We start from the raw sequence: 21416 nt of genomic DNA on the forward strand, positions 1-21416 counted from the left end.
ATGACAGATCTTCTGCCTCAGCTTCAGATCCCGCCCGCTCCCCATATCTGATTCTCTGAGATCAAAAATCCCAAATGTATCCCAGCCTTGAATATATACAATGATCGAGCATCCATAACCCTCTAGGGGAGAGAATTCCAAAGATTCAGAACACTTTGAGTGAAGAAATTTCTCCTCATCTCAGTCCTAAGTAATCAACCCCTTATTCTGAGGCTGTTCCCCCCCGTGTTCTAGATTCCCAGCTAGGGGAAACAACCTCTCAGTGTCTACGTGTGAAGCCCCTTCAGGATCTTGTGTGTTATTCTTCTAAACTCCACAATATAGGTACAATTTACTCAGCATCTCATCACAGGTCAGCCCTCTCATCCCAGAAATCAATTCAGGGAACCTTTGTTGAACCTCTTCCAAGGCAAGTATATCCTTCCTCAGATATGGAGACCAAAGCTGCACATGGTTCTCCACTTGTGGTTTCACCAAAGCCGTATACAATTGTACCAAGACTTCCTTGTTAGTCCCCTTGCAATAAAAGGTCAACATGCAATTTGCCTTCCTAATTACCTACAGTACATGCTAACATTCTGTGTTCCTTGTACAAGTACACCCAAGTGTCTCTGAACAACAATATTTAAAAGTTTCATGCTGTTTAAAAAATATTCTGCTTTTCTATTCCTAGTACTAAAGTGAATAACTTCACACTTCTCCACATTATACTCCATCTGTAACCTTATTGTCTATTCACTTAACTTGTCCAAATCATTTTGCAGCCTGTTTGTGTCCTCCTCACAGCTTACATTCATGCCTAGCTTTGTGTCATCAGAAAGCTTGGATAGATACTCTTCATCTAGTCATCAATATAAATTGTAAATAGTTGAAGCCCAAGCACTGATCCTTGCAGCACTCCATTAGTTACAGCCTGCCAACTTGAAAATGTCCCATTTATCCCTACTCTCTGGTTCCTGTTCTTTAAACAATCCTCCATACATACTAATATATTACTTCTAACTCCATGAGTCCTCCTTATCTTGCATATTAACCTTTAGTGCAACATCTTATCAAATAATTTTGCAGATCTAAGTACACTACACATACTGGCTCCCCTTTATCCACCTCCTCAAAAAATGTTAATAAATTTGTCAAACATGATTTCGCTTTTGTAAAACCATGTTGATTTTGCCTGATCATATTATGATTTTCTAAGTGCATTGGTAAGACTTCCTTAATAATAGATTCCAGTATTTTCCCAGTGACTGATGTCAGTTTGCCCATCTACTGTGTTCTCATCCACACAGGTGGCAAGTACCTTGTACCTTTTGGTCAAAGTCAAGGGCTGAGGTTCCTCACATAAAGAAAGGCCCTGGAGAGGAACAGCACTGTGGTCTGTAATCGGACTGAGAATCTGAACTGGACAAGAAAAAAATCGTCAAGTGACGCCACGGAATTAAACGTCACTTGGAATGAGTTTTTAATTTAATTTAATCAGCTATAAATTAAGACTAGATTAATTAATTAATATAAAAATTTAAAGTCATTTGATAACTTATATAGATTGGGAAATCAATAAGATAGAGGATTATACAGTTAGGGGAACAAACAGGCATTTCTGTGGTCACATATGTGAATCCAGGATGTTGCCTCCCTGGTTCCAGGGTCAGGGGTGTCATTGAGCAGTTGCAGAGCACTCTGAGAGGGGAGGGTGAACAGCCAGTGGTCGTGGTCCATATCGGTCCCAACAATATAGGTTGAAAAAGGGAAGAGGTCTTACAGGCAAATTTTAGGGAGCTAGAAAATATACTAGCAAGCAGGACCTCAAAGGTAGCAATCTCCAATTACTCCCAGTGTCATGTGCTAGTGAGTATAGAAATAGGAGGATAGAGCAAATGAATGCATGGCTGGAGAGATGGTGCAGGAGGGAGTACTTTAGAGTCCTGGGACATTGCAATTGGTTCTTGGGGAGATAGGATCTGTTCAGGCTGGATGGGTTGCACCTGAACAGAGCTGGGGTGGTTTGCTAGTGCTATTGGGGAAGGTTTAAACTAACTTGGCAGGGGGATGAGAACCAGCTGCTAACATTAGAGAGGCAAAACAAGGTGCACAAAGAATTGGGAGAGACAGATAGCACTAGAGCAAGAAATAAGAAGGTATTAGGTGGGGTCGGAATAAGACGAAATACAATAAGGCCTAAATTAGGTGTACTATGCACATGTGAACATCAGGAGTGTTGTGAATAAGGTTGGTGAGCTTTTGGCACAGGGACCCTGTTGTGATGATAATGGAGACCTCACTCAAAAAAAGGACAGGTCTGGGTACTAAATATTCCTGGATACAAGGCTTTCAGAAAAGATAGGGAAGGACAGAAAGGAACAGAGGCAGCATTATTGATTAAGGATAATGTTACAGTGCTGAAGAGCTAGAGGATGCCTTAGAGGGGTCAAGGACAGAATCTATTTGCTTAGAGCTAAGAAACAATAGAGGCGCCATTACACTACTAGGTGCATTCTATAGGCTACCAAGTGAAAAAGATATAGAGGAACAAGTTTGTAAGGAAATTATAGAGAGGTGCAAAAGCTGAAGAGTAGTTATAATGGGGGACTTCAGTTATCCTAATATAGAGTGGGATAGTAATAGTGTAAAGAGCAGAGAGGGGGAAGAGTTTCTGAAGTGTTCCGATTAGGGATCAAAAAGGGGATTTACGGATGGAGGCAGAGGGCATGGCTGAAATCATAAATTCTATACTTTGCATCTGTCTTTACCAAGGAAGAAAATGCTGTCATTTTCATACTGAAAGCGGAGGTAGTTGAGACACTGGATCAGCTAAAAATTGATAAAGAGGAGGTATTAGAAAGGCTGGCAGTTTTTAAAGTTGTTAGGTCACCAGGACCAGATCAGATGCATCCAAGAATGCTGAGGGAAGTAAGGGTGAAAATTGCAGAGGTACTGGCCATAATCTTCCAATCCTCCTTGGATATAGAGGTGGTGCCAGAGGACTGGAGAATTGCAAATGTTACACCCTGTTCAAAAAGGGATGTAAGGATAAGCCCAGCAACTACAGACCAGTTGGTTTAACCTCAGAGGTGGGAAAGCTGCAAGAAATGGGAATCTGGGACAAAATTGTCTCAGACAAATGTGGATTCATTAAGGGAAGCCAGCCCAGATATGTTGAGGGCAAATTGTGTTTAACTAATTTGATTGAGTTTTTTGATGAAGTAACAGAGAGGGTTGATGAGAGGAGAATGCAGTTGATGTGGTGTACATGGACTTCCAAAGGGCATTTGATAAAGTGCGACATCACAGGCTTGTCAGCAAATTTGAAGCCTATGGAATAAAAAGGACAGTGGCAAGCGGATACGAAGTTGATTGAATGACAGGAAAGAAAGAGCAGTGGTGAATGGTTGTTTTTCGAACTGGAGGAAAGTAATTGATAGGGCTCCCCAGAGGTCAGCATTCGGACCATTGCTTTTTTTGATCTATATTAATGATTTAGACTTGGGTGTACTGGGTGCAATTTCAAAATCTGCAGATGACACAAAAATTGGAAGGACTGTCAACTGTGAGGAGGATAGTGACAGACTTCAAAAAGGACATAGACAGGCTAGTGGAATGGGAGGACACGTGGCAGATGAAATTTAATAGAGAACTGTGACGTGATACATTTTGGTAGGAAGAACAAGGAGAGGCAATATAAAATAAAGGATACAATTCTAAAGGAGTGCAGGAGAAGTGGGACCTGGGGGTATGTGTGCACAAATCATTGAAGGTGGCAAGGCAGGTTCAGAAAGTAGTTAATAAGGCATACAGGATCCTGGGCTTTATAAATAGAGGCATAGAGTACAAAAGCAATCAAGTATGGTAAACCTTTATAAAACACTGATTCAGCCTCAACTGGAGTATTGTGACCAATTTTGGGCACCACACTTTAGGAAGAATGAGAAGGCATTGGAGAGGGTGCAGAAAAAATTACGTGGACAGATTGGACAGCTGGGGGTTGTTCTCCTTAGAGGAGAGGGTTGAGAGGAGATTTGCTAGAGGTGTTAAAAATCATGAGGGGTCTGACAGAGTAGATTGGGAGAAACCATTCCCATTGGTGGAAGGGTCATGAACCAGAGGAGAATGTAAAGTGATTGGCAAAAAAACCTGAGGCGATTTGAGGAAAATCTTTTTTATGCAGTGAGTGATTACTATCTGGAATGCACTGCCTGAGAGTGTGATGACAGCAGATTTAATTGTGGCTTTCAAAAGGGAATTGGATAATTATCTGAAGAGAAAACATTTGCAGGGCTAAGTGAACAGGTAGGGGAGTAGGACTAGCTGAGTTGCTGTTATAGTGAGCCAGCACAGACACAAATGGGATGAATGGCCTCTTTCTGTATTGTAACCATTCTATGATCCCCATACCTGCCTGGCTTGCAGGCACACCTTTTTTTAAATTCATTCATGGGATGTGGGCATCGCTGTCTAGGCCAGCATTTATTGCCCATCCCTAATTGCCCTCGAGAAGGTGGTGGTGAGCCGCCTTCTTGAACTGCCGCAGTCCATGTGGGGTAGGTACACCAACAGTGCTGTTAGGAAGGGATTTTTGACCTAGCAAAAGTGAAGGAACGGCGATATAGTTCCAAGTTAGGATGGTGTGTGACTTTAGAGCACTTGCAGGTGGTAGTGTTCCCATGCATCTGCTGCCCTTGTCCTTCTAGATGATAGACATCGTGGGTTTGGAAGGTGCTGTCGAAGGGGCTTTGGTGAATTGATGCAGTGCATCTTGAAGATGGTACACACTGCTGTCAGTGTGCCAGTGGCAAATAATTAAAAAATATATATATATATATCAAGGAAGGAAACCATTATCAGTTCTAAAACAAAAATTCTGAATTCTTGCCTTGTTTTGGCTTGGTGATTATCATTTCAAATTCAGTCATCATATAAAATTAGCTGCAGTTAATTTCCATGTCCACAGCCTAAATTGATAGAAATGCTTAGAGGTTTATAACCTGTCTCCAAGATTATAGGCTTCACGGAGTACCAATGACGCAGAATTCAAACATAAACAATGTTGTTTGATTGGTCCAATGATGTATTTGGATGACAGTTCTTCTTTGAATTGCCAGCTATTTAAATCCATGGAGTTACAGATGTCACAACTGTTTCAGAGGCATTTAAGTATATTGAACTGCTCAGAGAGAATTGGTTTAAAACCTTCAATAGTTAAGCTGGACCAATGTACCTCCCACAGTGATAAGCAGTGGAAACAAGAGATACAAATAATCTATGTGTTAGGGTTACTATGAAAGAAAGACAGAAAATGCTTCTGCTGTATATATGTGTTATTGCTAAAAATTTGGGTTTGCTGTAGATACAGTCTCATGTCCAGTGATGTCCATCAATCCCATAATTGGATCCCATATCCATTATATGCTGAAGTTGGCTGACACTGCCCAGTATCTACTTCTATAATAGCAGAACCCAAGGGATGTGTCCCCCTGATATATGAACTGGATACCATGTCTTTGCACATGTCCCCAGTTATGACTGGACTCAGTTAATTCAACGAGTATAATTTGCTGTATTATATTATAATTTTATTATAATCCAAAATAAACAACACATTACATTTTCCCATAACAGTGCTGGATTAAACAAGATAATTTTTAACTACCACTCTGCATTCGAAGTTGCTGAGTCTGGGGAAAGCTTGCCCTCACAGCTTTCTGTTTAAAAACTCTGTCTTTTTTTTTTATTTCACTGTGTTTGCAAGCTGAGGGGAGGGCACAGGCCAGATAGCCATTGCTACTCACCTGAGGGGAGGGCATAGGCCAGATAGCCACTGCTACGCACCTGAGGGGAGGGCATAAGCCAGATAGCCACTGCTACACACCTCAGGGGGGAGAAGGCATAGGCCAGATAGCCTCTGCTACGCACCTGAGGGGAGGGCATAGGCCTGCTACACACTAGGGACCTTCTACCATAGTGATTCTGATGAAAAGTACATTCAAAACATCATAGCCTGCCTTTTCTATTCACCAATGCTGACTGACCTGCTGTGCACTTCTAGCATTTTCCATTTTTATTTCAGGTTTCCAGCATTTACTGTTTTTTTAACCTTGTTATGATAACTAACTGCAAACTTGGTACTTCTTCCTATTAAGCCTTGGCTTTCAAAAAGATGAGATAAAAGTTGAATACACAAGTAAACCAAGATTTAGTTAATGCATATTTTTCAATGAAAATTCCAGAATTCAATCCTCCACAATTAAATACATTTTTACTTACCAAATAACCATAAATCAATAACTTTCATAATATATTACATGCCATAATTGCCCTGTTACAAAATAATGTATCCTCCAAGTCACTGTGAGCAATGCCACGGGAGATTTACTCATCTAAAAACAGATACACATTTAGTATAAGTCCATCATACTCCAGACATATCCAATGCACTACAAAAGTTTAAAAAAATCTTCACAAAATAGACAAATAAAAGTAGTCCTCTAATGAGGCTCTCTTCACCTACAGCCTGAAATTTAGAGCACTTTCCAAAGCATAGTTCCCTGATCAAACAACAATTAAACTCTGATCAGTTGGTGACTCACCTTAGCATCAGAATATTAATTTTAGTTCTACATGGTATCATACTTCTTTCCTTTTTAAACAGCATATGATCTAATTTCCCATGAGAAACACTAAGGGAGGTTTGCTCGTATTTGAAATGTTTTCAGATTTTGCAATGATTCACTAAGTTTTGTATTACTAACATGTCCCATCACATTGGTACAGTGGATGGGGGACTTTACCAATTTTGGGATTAAGGCACATTATTGAAAGATCATTGAGAAAGTTTTCATTAGCATTCAGCCATGAGGCACCTGACCAGATGTTAAATAATTGTCCCATTCACACTGATGACATCCCTGCATCCCTGACAAGTATAAGTAGTCATCATAAAGGTATATTTAAAATAGTTACATTTCTGCTTGGAAATAAAGTTTGCAACTGACAAAAATGGTCTAATGAAAAACTTAGAACAGGAATCCTGATGCACATGATCTTAAAAACATTATTAAGTATACCTGTTCCACAGTTAGGTTGATGTTGTGCAAGGCTCTCTGAAGTTTAGGTTTTGGAGATGAGAAATTAACATGTATGTTGTCATGGTCAAATTGCATTTTAGTGCCAAGTAACAGATGATCGTTTTGGTTGGCAACTGAGTTCTCTGGGTCACCTTCAATATAGAGATTCTTCTTTTTCTTCTTCTGCACTTTCTCCTTCCTTTCTTTTATCTTCTTCATTTCATCCTTGCTTAAATTTGATTGCCACTCTAAGGAACAGGTACTGCTGTTTTCCCATGCCAAGCTAGCATTCCGAAACTCTATGGCACTTTGTGGACTATCGGGCTCTTTCCTTACAACTTCTAGTTCTTCCATTAAAAGCAAATGCTGAAGAGATGAGAAGACAAATTGTGATCAAAGTAATACACAACACTCCTAAAAGATTGCTAAAATACATATTTTAGTACTTGTGGAAAACCCAAAAATTCAAGCTGGGAATTTGTACCCTCTGATTTAGACTTCCAATCCAATGTTAAAGGTGCTACAATAAATACAAATTGATCAACAGCAATTTAATACTTGATTGGCCTCAATCATTTCATTTGGGACTCTGTTAAGTCAGTCCTTTGCATCTCTCTCAACAAAATGAATCTTGCAGTTTTCTATGTATTTGGCAATATAAGCCATTTTATATAGCATTTACAGTTTTTTTTAAAAGTTCGATCATGGGCTTTTGCTCATTGTTTTCTCCTTACTATTCCTTCCTGAAGACTTTGTTCTTTAAAGTTCTTATTGTATTGTTAACACCAAATTATTTCCATAGAACCATAGAAATGTTACAGCACAGAAAGAGGGCAGTCATCCCATGGTGTCGGCGCCAGCTGAAAAAACTAGCTGCCCAATCTAATCCCACCTTCCAGCACCTGGTCCGTAGCCTTGCAGGTTACAGCACTTCAGGTACCTTTTAAGTGAGTTGAGGGTTTCTATCTCCACCACTGATCCAGGCAGTGAATTTCAGACACCCACCACCCACTGGATGAAAAAGCTTTCCCTCACGTCCCCTCTGATCCTTCTACCAATCACCCTAAATCTGTGCCCCCTGGTGATCTCTTCACGAGGGGAAACAGGTCCTTCCTGTCTATTCTATCTAGGCTCCTCATAATTTTGTACACTTTAATTAAGTCACCCCTCAGCCTCCTCTGTTCGAAGGAAAACAACCCTAGCCTATCCAATCTTTCCTCATAGCCACAATTTTCAAGCCCTGGCAACATTCTTCTAAATCTCCTCTATACTCTCTCCAGAGCAATTATTGCCTTTCCTGTAATGTGGTGACCAGAACTGTACACAATATTCCAGCTGTGGCCTAACCAACGTTTTATACAGTTCCAGCATTATATCCATTTTTGTATTCTATACCTTGGCCAATAAAGGAAAGAATTCCATATGCCTTCTTCACCACTTTATCTACCTGTCCTGCCACCTTTAAGGACCTGTGGACATGCACTTCAAGGTCTCTCACTACCTCTACCCCTCTCAATATTGTTATAACCAGGTGAGAAAGGGGTCTCGGGGTCCCTCTCAGCCTTCACCTGGTCTTACTGTAACAGGGTTTAATTTTAAATACATCGTGTTTTTAGCTCCCCCTTGGTGAATCCTTGTTCACTGCTTTCCAATTATAAGGCAAAGAAACCAGCACAATCAGGTTTTCTTAGGTTTAAAGAAGAAAAGTTGAAATTTATTAAACTTAAACTCTACTTCGGTTAATGCCTACGGATACACGAAGCGCCCACGCTGGCATGCATACACGATACACACATGTAGATACAGACAGAAAAGAGCAGTTAGTCATGTGACCAGTTGGTCCAACCTGTCCTGGATTGTATCACCTTAGCAGTCTCTGGAATGCTCCTCTTACACACAATACCTGGTGATCAAAGTCCATTGTGGGTTGAATGTGTCAGGGAACGGTACTTTGTTCTTCCAAGCACCGTCCATTAATATGCAAACGTCTTTTCCAGCCACGTCTGATATGTTTAACAAATCATTTCCTTGCTCCAGCAACAGTTTAAAATCAATGTTCATAACAAAATTAATGTGCCTCATTCTTGGCAGGTGGGGGCCTGCATGACAATATCCTCCCCATTTATTGTGTATTCCCTTGCTTTATTTGCCCTCCCCAAATGCTTATGCTTCTCCAGATTGAATTCCATTTGCCACTTTTCCGCCCACTCAATCAAACCATCGATATCATTCTGGAGTCTACAGCCATCCTCTTCATCATCAACTACACGGCCAATTTTTGAGTCATCTGCAAATTTTCCAATCATGCCTCCCACATTTAAGTCCAAATCATTAACATATATCACAAACAGCAAGGGACCCAACACAAAGCCCTGTGGAATGCCACTGGAAACTGCCTTCCATTCACAAAAACATCCGACGGCCATTACCCTTTGTTTCCTGTCTGAGCCAATTTTGAATCCAACTCACCACATTCCTCCGTATTCCATGAGCTTTTATTTTTCTGACCCAGTCTGCCACATGGGACCTTGTCAATTGCCTTACAATGGCATGAAAAAATCCGTGTAGACAACATCCACAGCACTACCATCATCAATCCTCCTTATTACTTCCTCAAAAAATTCCATTAAGTTAGTAAGACATGACCTTTCCTTAACAATTCCATGCTGACTATCCCTGATTAATCCATGCCTTTCTAAGTGACAGTTTATTCTATCTCTCAGAATTGATTCTAATAATTCGCCCACCACCGAGGTCAGACTGACCGGTCTATAATTATTTGGCCTACCCCTCACACCCTTTTTAAACCATGGTACACTGTTCGCAGACCTCCAATCCTCTGGTACCTCACCTGTATCTAGTGAGGATTTGAAGATGATCCTCAGAATATCCGCTATTTCCTCCCTGGCTTCCTTTAACAGCCTGGGGTACAATCCCATCCGGCCCTGGTGATTTATCCACTTTCAAGGATGTCAAACCCTCTAGCACTTCCTCTCTCATTATGCTTATCGTATCTAATATTTCATACTCCTCTTTAACTACAATGTCTGCATCATCCCTCTCCTTTGTGAAGTCAGAGACACAGTACTAAAGAACCCTGCCCACATCTTCTGCATCCACGCATAAGTTACCTTGTACAACTCTGATAGCCTCTACCCTTTCCTTAATTGTCCTCTTGCTCTTAATGTACTGATAAAACATCTATGGGGTTTCTTTGGTTTTACAAGCCAATATTTTTTCATGTCCTCTCTTTGCTTTCCTAATTTCCTTTTTTACTTCACCCCTGCACTTTCTGTACTCCTCTAGGCTTTCTAAAATATTACATTTTTTGACCGTCAAAGTTTTCTTTTTCTGCTTTATCTTACCCTGCATGCTTCTAGATAACCAGGGGGCTCTAGATTTAGCAGTACCACCCATTTTCTTTGTGGGGACATGTCTACACTGTGCCCGTAGAATCTCACTTTTGAATGCCTCCCACTGGTTTGTCACTGATTTTCCTTCATGTAGCTGAATCCAGTCCACTTTCGCCAGATCACCTCTCAGCTTCGTAAAATTTGCCTTCCCCCCAATTCAGAACTTTTACTCCTGTTCGGTCTTTGGCCTTTTCCATAATGATGCTGTATTATGGTCACTATCTCCAAAATGTTCACCCACTGCTACTTCATCCACTTGCCCAGCTTCATTGCCTCAATCTAGAACTGTGCCCCCTCTCATTGGACTTGTTATGTGCTGGCTAAAGTCTCCCAGTTGATATTAGGGTAGTTGAAATCCCCAATATTATTGCCCTATGATTTTTGCACTTAGGAATTTGCCTACATATTTGTTCTTCTATCTCCCTCTCACTACTTGGGGGTCTATAGTACACTCATAGTAGTGTGGCTGTCCCTTTTTTATTTCTGAGCTCAACCCATATGGCCTCATTTGATGATTCATTTAGCATATCATCCCTCCCACAGCTGTAATTGAATTTTTTAACCAAAAGTGGTACATCTTATCCTTTTTTATCCCCCTCTCTATCCTGTCTGAAAACTCTATATCTGGGATGTTGAGCGGCAACTTCGCACTGACTTCACATATAACACTCTCAGTGAGAAACTTTACTTGAAAGCCAATGGAAATAAAAATTGGGAGAAATATAAAATGAGCTGCAGACTTATTATTTCGCATGCTAACAAAGCACTAGGATTTATTTCTAGGGGTAGAAAAATCAAATGTAGTGAAGTTATGTTCACCTGGTCAGGCTACACTTAGAGTACAGTGCACAGTTCTGGTCTCCATAGTATAAAAAGCATATAGCAGCCTTTGAGAAAGTTGGAAAAAGATTTACAAGCATGGCGCCAGAACTGAGAGATTACAGCTATCAGGAAAGTTTTAACAGGTTGGTGCTTTTATCTTTCGAAAAGTGAAGACTTTGAGGTGGCCTGATAGAGGTCTTTAAAATTATGAATGGTTTGGGCAGGGTGGATGTGAAGATAATGTTTCCACTTATGGGAGAATTCAAAACTTGAGGCCATAACTCCAATAGTAAGGAGAATTTTCTTTTACTCAGAGAGTGGTTAGAATATGGAACTCACTACCACAAGAAGGGATTGAGGCAAATAACTTACATGCTTTCAAAAGGAAACTAGATGAGTATATGAGAAAAGGCAAAAGTAAGAATTGCTGAAAGGCTGAGATTATGCAGATGGCATGGTTGGAGACTTGTGTGGTATATAGACTAGTTTGACTGAATAGCCTGTGCTGTATATTGTATGCAATTTTACACTATCACAAAAAAGTCAAGATCTACCCCAATGAGTGTACCATATGTCATGAAGATCCCCACCTGCCAAGAATGAGCCATATTAATTTCGTCACGTGAACATTAATTTTAAACTGTCGCTGGGGTGAACAGGTGACTTGTTTAAAGAGATCAGCAGTGGCTGGAAAAAACATTTGCATACTAAGAGACAGTGCTTGGAGAGACAAAAGAATTGTTCACTGACACAATTAACAGATTGGGCTGGGCAATTGTGATCTACATCTTGGTGTAAGAGACAGCACCGAGCCCTCCCACCGAGAGCTCTGAAATCCACAAACCGCAGAAGCGGTTGCTCCCAAATAAGGGATTAGTCACAAAACTAACTTGCTGGCCAACTTGGAGTTTTGAATTGTGCTCACAGGACAGTTTGAAGACTGAGACTGCAGATTGCAACTGAACTTGGAACAAGAACCTCTCTCCTGTCTGGCTCTCTCTCTTTCACTCATCTCCGGATCCACTGAAGTTACTTAAACCTCAAGACAGAAAAGACTTCTACATCGAAACAGGTTTTAAAGCGTGCACTGGGCCCCAACAAAACGGCAAGACTTACCGGCAACCAAAGACCCTACATCAAACTCCAAGGACCGTAAATAGAAACCCAGCCATTGCCTCAAACGTTTCCCCTTTATTCTTTCTACTTTTTCTGTCTCTATCTGCGGGTGTGTTTATCGTGTATACATGCTCGTGTGGTTGTGTCACATATTCGTAGTCACATAACTGAATTAGAGTTTAATATTAATAGATCTAAACAAGAAAGGTGGAAGTCTAAGAAAACCTGTCTGACTGACTTCTTTGCCTTACAATTGGAAAGCAGTGAACAAGGATTCACTGAGGGGGTGTTTTTAAAACTAAACCCTGTTACTGATAAACCAGGCAAAGGCCGAGAGGGAACCCCTAGACCTTCACCTGGTCATAACACATACTGTATCTAATGGATAGCATACTCCATTGTAGAAAGGTTCATTGTTTGCTTGGTGGGTTTTTTTTTTAAATTCGTTCATGTGATGTGGGTTTCGCTGGCTAGGACAGCATTTATTGCCCATCCCTAATTGCCCTTGAGAAGGTGGTGGTGAACCGCCTTCTTGAACCGCTGCAGTCCATGGGGTAGTTATACCCACAGTGCTGTGAGGAAGGGAGTTCCAGGATTTTGACCCAGTGACAGTGAAGGAACGGCAATATAGTTCCAAGTCAGGATGGTGTGTGGCTTGGAAGGGAATTTGCAGGTGGTGGTGTTCCCATACATCTGCTGCCTTTGTCCTTCTAGGTGGTAGAGGCCATGGGTTTGGCAGGTGCTGTCTAATATATATGCATTATATATTTAAAGCATAATACTAATTTTCAATTCATAGGAAATGAAGACTTACCTATTGAAATTATTTTTTTTGTGCCTAGGTGTTAGGAAAAACCTCAATTGGAACAAATAACTTGGATTGAGCAACAATTAACAAACCGCAGTAGTAGCGGTTCCCTGATTGTAATATTTAAGATTATGGTAATTCTATTGTCCAATAAGCAAAGCTTCTGATTGTTTCAAAGTTCCTGTTAGAGAAATTTTGGCTGATTTTCTTTCTTGGAAAGACAAGACAAACTTGTTTGATTTTAAACTGTTGTGCGAAATGGGCAAATTTACTCACTCAGGTACAAAATTCTTGTAAGTGGTTGCCAAACTGATGCCGGCAGTCCTTCCTATTTAGATTCACTTTTATGCATCAGAGACTGACCTAGTCATGGCTAAAATGGCACATCAAACTTAGCACCTGAGCTTTCAACTGTCTGAGCAAATTGGCCTTTGGAGCCTGCTTTGAACCAACAATGTATCTCCTGACACCAATAGGGCAGTAATATAATAACAAAATATTGCAGTTGCTTGAAATCTGAAATAAAAACAGTTGAGTTCTGATGAAAGGTCATGACCTGAAACATTAACTTTGTTGCTCTCTCCACAGATGCTGTCAGACCTGCTGAGCATTTCCATCACTTTCTGTTTTTATTACCGATAGGACTTTGCACATGTGCAGACGCCACAGTGACGTTATCAAAATACGCCTATAAACCCAAGCACCCTCATTTGCCAGTACTAGTTCGAGCAGGCCTACTGTGCATACGCACAGTGATGTTATCATGCACAGGTTGTGTGATGACATCATTCCGTGCCAATGCTTGCAGTGTCATCGCCACTCACTTCCTAGGTATTTCCTCAGCAACGCAACTTTTGAAAGCACCACTGCTTCTGATATCTTTCCAGCTGCAGGCTCCAGTATCAGCAGAACTTCTGGTGCATGGTATGTTATCTGTGAGAGGTTCCATGGCTCTAGGGCTAGTGTGCTCTTTTGCTGTGGATCTGAATCCATGTCTATCCACTACATTGTTTCACCTCCCTCTCTGATTGCCTCTTTGCTATTCTCTAAGTTCCTCTGCCTCTAATAGTGGGTGCATTTTAGCAATGTTTAGTATTTAAATGTTACTTTCACCAAATATATCTAGATGAGGCTCACTGCTGCCAATACCTCGACCATGCGCCCTTGGATTACCAGGTTTGCTTGCCTACAGTATGTTTCATGGCCAGGAACTGTTTTTCCTGCGTTATAGTCCGTTTCTCTTTCACTTCTGAGCTTATATTGAGCGCCAAATTCTGCACCATTTGTTCCACTCACACGGTCTACAAAATGCCTTCTGTGTCCCTTCACCTCATGTTTCTCGTGTGATCCATTTGCAGCCTTCCTGAGCTGTTAATGTCTATGATGACTCCTCCAGTTGATTCAACAATGCAATTCCTCACCATCTTCACAATCCTGGAGTTCGACAGTTACGATAATTTCCACAGTAAACTGGAAATATTTTAGTAGGTAGCAAGGTCTACAGGCACACCCCTGAAGTGCCTTGGGATGTTTTACTATGTTAATAGTGCTGTTTAACTGCAAGTTGTTGTTGCTACAGGCAATGGCGAGTCTATTTAAGAAAGTCAACACCTACATGCTCGAGAAGGAGAAGGAGAAATGGAGGATCCAAATTCCCAGCCACTTCAAGTATACCTTGCTGAATCTGTGCTGCATCCACTATGGATAGCTATGCATCCATTCAACTGGGGTGAGACCGAATCAGAGGTAGGTGCTGCAGTTGGTCCATTTCTAATAGCATAGTGTATCATCCCCGTATCACTGAGCTTCGATTTGAGACATTTGTTCACTGTTAGAATTATTGGGACAAGAATGGATATCCCAAAATCTGGCGTGATCATGCTGCCTCCGCCTTTTCCTCCGCCATCTCCTCCTGAGATCATTGCCAGATCCCTTGTGGCAAAGGCTGTGCTCTCATACTTTCCAGATTGTGGAGAATGCAGCATGTACCTGAAATCAGAACACATGCTCCACCGAATGCTGGAGGGCTCCTTTGCCTCAGAACCCTTTGCCTCAGCACCCAATTGCTGCTTACTGATGTTTCCTGTGGTAGCATGGATGTCATTATATGAGTACTGGCAATGAGAGGCTGGATGGTGGAGGGAGACATCAGCCAGATGTAGAATGAATAGCCATTGCTGTCCAGCATGCATCCTCTGTTTTGATGTCGTGGCCAAAAGAATTCTAGAACAGCTGACTGGTGTCGGGTGAAGGCATCAAGCTGCTGCCAAGATAACAGGCATGTACCAGCATGATGTGCTGGGCATAGTTGCACACCAGCTGTGCATTGAATCAAGGTAAGCTTTGCAGCACCGAGCTGTCTCAGCATTGAGATACAGTGCCCACAACGCCACGTGTATGCAGTACCCTCTCCTAACAAACAGCCTTTGTCTCCTTCCGGATGCAGCAATGGACAGCGACCATATCAACTGTGGCAATGGTGGGAGTTCCCTCCTGCTGCTGAATGCAGGTTCAGCTCTGCGGGTTTTTGAGAGGGTGGTAACTGGATCGCCGAGATCTGAAGAGGCAGCACAATCATCACAACAGCATTAGGCTCTGACTGATGACATAATCTGCCTACTCTGCATACTTGTGGGCCACGCTTTTAACACCTGCACTCCTGTCCATGCTAGAGGTGGGTGGAAACAGCAGAGGCACCACTTCACTTCTAAACTGGCACTCATAGCGCCTGAAGTACTGGTGCTAGAGTTGAATTTTGTGCCCTTTACATGTTGGATCAGGCATACCATAATGAGATCACGGGCGTCTGATGTCTTGGTATGAAGCACAACTCCAGCGTACTAACACCACGACCAGCTTATGTAGTGTCAAGCAAGAAAACTTAAATCATGAGAATCACGAGTGGAGCAGTAAGGAGTGGTCTCTTTGTGACACAGGGAAAAAATTAAACAAGTGACATCAGAGGAGGCCAAAGGGATCAAATGTTTGGGACGCAAAAAATAGACAGTGTTTTCATTCATTCATGGAATGTGGGTGTTGCTGGCTAGGCATTTATTGCCCATCCCTAATTTTCCCTTTGAGAACCTAGGTGGCTTGCTAGGCCATTTAAGAGTCAACTACATTGTTGTGGGTCTGGAGTCAGTGGGTAGAACAGCAGATTTCCTTCCTTAAAAGGATATTAGTGAACCAGATGGGTTATTATAACAATCGACAATGGTTTCATGGTCACCATTAGACCAGCTTTTTAATTCCAGATTTTTTCATTAATTGAATTCAAATTTCACCATCTGCTGTGGTGGGATTCAAACCCATGTCCCCAGAGGATTAGCCTGGGCTTCTGGATTACTAGTCCAGTGACCAGTGACATTACCACCATGCCACCGCCTCCCCTCTATACCCACTAGGTTCTTTTAAAACATAAGTTTAAAGGCTTGGAGCAATACATTTAAAATTACTATGGATCTCAAAACAATTAGGAGCCTCATCCCACTGCTGGCAGAATCAGCCGAGCGGTGGGCGGGCCTATCGCCTCACAGGAAACATGACAGGAAAAACTGTGCGGGTTGCTTGCCTCTGGGGTGGGGGTTAGGGGGGTTCCCTTGTTAAAAGGCACTTAGTTCCTGAGCGAGGGACCCGACATCGGGGAAGGGAAGGGGCCGCTGAGAGCCACATTCCTGCCTTTGCCAACCCACATACAACCCCTCCCATACGACCCCCACCCCGCAAGACCCCTCCAGCCCTGACCTACCTGTGGCCTGGGTCCAGCGCTGCTCCTGGGCCTCGGGTGGGTGCTCCAATAGCAGCAGCTACTGCCTTCATGGTGGTGCTGCTCAGTTAAAGAGCTGCCAGCCTCTGATTGGCTGGCAGCTCTCAGAGGGTGAGACTTCCATCGCCATGGTCCTTGAACCCGTGGAAGGCCCGCTGCTATCCAGTTAAGTACCTAATTAGCACTTCATTCGGTGGGCCTCGCACAGAAGAGGCGGCATGTGTTTTCTCGGCATCGTCTTTGCCGGACACCGAGACCCCCATCGCCCGGATAAAATCCCAGCAAAAGTGTTCAGAGAAGATAGGGAAGGAGAAAAGGGAGTTGGGGTGGCAGTACTAATTATGAAAGACATTGTGTTGGAAAGAGAGGATGTCCTCAAGGGCGAGGGAGAGAGAGAGATGTGCAAGAACTATAGAGTGGTGATATTGGGGGACATTAACTACCCAAATATCAACTGGGATAATATTAGAATAAGTGGTAAGGAGGGGGAGGAACTTTTGAAATGTGTTCAGGAGAACTTCTTTGACAAATATGTGCCCACTCCAACTAGGAAGGCAGCATTGCTGGATCTGATGCTGACAAAATACCATATAAAAGCTTGATTAACAAAATTGAGGCTCATAGAATAGCAGGGTCAGTGTCAGCTTGGATAAAAAAATGGCTTAAGGACAGAAAACAGCCATGGTAAATGGTATAAAAGAAAAATATTGCAGATGCTGGAAATCTGAAATAAAAACAAAGTGCCGGAAATACTCAGCAAGTCTGGCAACATCGGTGGAGAGAGAAACAGAGTTGATGTTTCGAGTCGGATCGAGTCGACTCCATATGTCAACTATGCTTCTCTCTCCCAGGTGGTAAATAGTTGTTTTTCACACTGCTGGATGATAGACAGCAGTGTTCCCCAGGGGTCAGTGGTACAGGTTTCTTTTAATATATATAAATGGCTTGGACATTGAAATACTGACTAAATTTTCTAAATTTTCCATGATACCAAACTTGGAGGTGTGGCGAACAGTGAGGAGGACACCAATCGACTGCAACAGGGCATAGACAGGCTAGCAGAATGGGCAAACAAGCAGCAGATGGAATTTAATACAGAGAATATGGAGAGGCAATATTTAATTAATTGCACAAGGTTAGGTTGGGGAAGTTGGGGTTGGTTTCCTTGGGGAAAAGGAGGTTGAAAGAAGACTTGTTAGAGATGTACAAGATGATGACAGGTTTAAGTAAGGTAGACAAAGAAAAGCTGTTGCCATTCGCTGATGGTACAAGGACAAGGGAACAAAGATTTAAGGTTTTGGGTGAGAGATAAGAGGAGGGGGGAAGTGAGGAAGAACTTTTTATGCAGCAAGTGCTAATGACATGGAACTCTCAGCCTGTGAGGGTGGTGGAAGCAGAGAAGATCAATGATTGCAAAAGGAAATTGGATGGGCACTTAAAGGAAATAAACTTGCAGGGCTACAGGGATAGCGTGGGGGAATGAGCCTGACTGCATGGCTATAGAGAGCGCCAGCATGGACTCAATGGGCCATCCATCTCTTTCTCTCACTTGTCTCTCTCTCTCCCTCCCCAGTCTCTCTCTCCCCTATCTTGCACTCCCTCTCGTCCTTGCCTCTCTCTCCTCCACCACTTTCCCTCTCCCTGTCCTCCCCACTCTCTCTCACACTGTAACAAGCATATATAGTAGAACTTACATTATATGCCATAATGAGAGGAATCTGCTTGATAGATAATGGGAATTGGTGGATAATTGAGACTCCATTGCATCGTGACATATGTCATTAGCTGAGAAAAGAGTAATAACGGTCATCACAGTACTAAATTAGTGATATAATATTCTTTTTACCACCATTATTCAACTTACTTTCCTACAAAATAATACAGGTTATGTTTGTTTAAATCACTATTATATTGTCATAACTATTATTCAGCTCTCTGCTTTCTACTGAGGGAGAGAGTTTATTTACGGTCATGTTTTTAGTAAATCCTCCAGCTCTGACTCCTATAGGTCCCCTGATCAGATTCTGGTGTAAATTTGGTGGTTTTTGTAAAAAAAACACCTTACATACACTCACAAAGTACAGGTAAACGTACTTCACATGCATATTTATTTACCAAACATCTACTCCCGTTCAGTTACCAAGGAAGTAAAGCACTCACAATGATCAAAGGACACTCACACAATCTGCTTTTGTCTCACAAATTACCAACAAATATACAAAAAGGCAAATAAATAAAGTGTTACGACGAGGTGAGGCTCCCCTTTCGCTGCTTCTCTGGTTTGACCACTAGAGGGTTTATCCTTTTAACATAGTGATCTAACTTACCACCTCAGTGAGCTCCTGTTCCGCGAATATAATTGCAAATGAACTAATCATACAGGTTTTCTTCAGTTTAAACAGGAAAGATGTAAGTTTATTAACCTTAACACTCAAAACCGATAAAAAATTACTAAAATACGCTACACATCCACGCCCACATAGACACACAAGCCACACACAAACAGATTACAGAGTGAAAAATAGAATTGTGAGGTTGGAGTAGAGGTCCATAATAAATGGAATTTAAATACGGAGTCTCCGTGTCTTTAGTTGAACTTGTAGTCCTGAAGTCCTCGCTGGGCCATATGCACAATTTGGGCTTAGTTCTCTGGTTCCAGAAGGCAGAAGAAGGGCTTCATCTGTGTCCTCTTAGTTGCTGAATGTAAGGATCTGTAGACTTGAGGCATAGTAGCTGCAGCCGAGGCTTCTCTGGGAATTTACTGGAGAGAGACAGAGAGAGCGAGAGAGCGAGAGAGCGAGAGAGCGAGAGAGCGAGAGAGCGAGAGAGCGAGAGAGCGAGAGGTACTGTTCTCTTGCTGGATCCCAGTTACTATCTGACTTCTGAGTCACCACTCACAAATCTCCAGAGTGGCCCAAGCAGTCATGTGATGTGACCACCTCTTTGTGTTTGAATCAACATCTTCTGGAATGATGTTTGAAATTCAAGGCTCTCCCGCTAGCTGTTCAGCCATACTTGGTGGGGGGGGGGGGGGGGGGTGGCTCTTTCAAAGTCAATGGGTGTTGATGGCTTTTGATGACTCCCATTGATAAGGCTATCTCAGATAAGTGAATCAGAGCATCCCATTGTTCTGGCTCGACTGAGTAATCACATCTGTCTCCAGACTGATTCTTCGGTTTGTTCATAGGCAAATTGTGCATGGCCAACTTGGCTGCTAGTTGTTCTGTTTTAAAAGTTATTTGTAACAATATCCAGTAAAAGTCTCAGGCAAAGTTCCACATGATAAAATTAATATCTCCATTTGGTATGAGGGGTTTCCATCACAACAGAATTTATATACCAGGATCTGATCAGGGGACCATCCTCCTCCTGTCTGTCCTCATCTAACTAACTGTACAACCCTCTCTTCCCTTTTCCCTCATATGCTTATTTAGTCTCCTCTTAAATGCATCTACACGATTCGCTTTAACCACTCCCTGTGGTGGTGAGTTCCACATTCTCACCACTCCCTTGGTAAAGAGGTTTCCTCTGAATTCCCTATTTGATTTCTTGGTGACTATCTCGTATTGATGGTCTCTTCTACTATATATGCTTGTTACAGCAAGCAAGTAAAAATGTACAAAATCAGCTAAGAAGATGGACCTGCTGATATCTTTGTGTTAACAACTGAAATAGAATGCAATTAAAATATTCAGGGGCAATCATCTGTAATCAATAAATATCATTCTACTAGCTTTACGCATGCTTAAGTAGTTCAGGAATTGTATATACACTTCAACATTTGTATGGTAAATTGATATTCCATTGTAACTCTAAAGCTATACCTTAAATCTACCCACTGCAACAGATGCCTCAGACAGGGCTTTTACAGATATGGGTGTGATCTTCAGGGCAAAGGTCATTGCATTAAATACTGCAACTATTGTAAATGCCTGTAGGGATAAAAGAAATCAGAATTAGTAATAAAACAGAAAATGTTGGAAACGTAGTTGGCCAGTCAGCATCTGAAAGAGAAAAATAGTTTGACATTTCAGACGGAATATTTCATTAGAATGATTAAAATCAGCATAGGTCAAAGGTTCAGCATTCTTTTTGCTGATACATTTACTGCAAGTTTAGGTCCAAAATTAACATATGGGGCTAAATTTTACAGACGTCCTGACATTGGGGGTTGGGATGGGGGCGGAGGCTGGAAAATGCCTCCGGAAGAGGCTCACCACAGATCTCGACACCGGGAAGGTCCAGCCCGATATTGCTGGCGGTGGCGAGGCTTCATGGCGGCCATCACCGCTCGGAGACGGGAGTCTAATTTAAATATTTAAATTGATGTAAATAAATGAAGCGCTCTACATCTATCCTGGTGCAATCTTCGTGCCGGTGGCCGGCACTCCCGTGCCTTTGGATCCCTGTCCGGGGAACTGAGGCAGAAC

At 42.0% G+C, this 21416-nt stretch overlaps 1 protein-coding gene across 1 annotated transcript in view; it reads right to left on the reverse strand.

The window, feature by feature from the left end:
- LOC137377684 (ATP-binding cassette sub-family C member 5-like) overlaps positions 1-21416 on the reverse strand; it is a 269211-nt gene that overhangs the window by 125329 nt on the left and 122466 nt on the right. Inside the window, exons 10-11 of the mRNA XM_068047603.1 lie at positions 20811-20918; positions 7062-7427 (exon numbers count right to left, since the gene is read on the reverse strand). Coding sequence (XP_067903704.1) covers positions 7062-7427; positions 20811-20918 — 474 coding nt within the window. The remainder of the gene's footprint in view (positions 1-7061; positions 7428-20810; positions 20919-21416) is intronic.

The sequence above is a fragment of the Heterodontus francisci genome, chromosome 15 (assembly GCF_036365525.1).
Source record: "Heterodontus francisci isolate sHetFra1 chromosome 15, sHetFra1.hap1, whole genome shotgun sequence".
Classification (NCBI taxonomy): Eukaryota; Metazoa; Chordata; class Chondrichthyes; order Heterodontiformes; family Heterodontidae; genus Heterodontus; species Heterodontus francisci.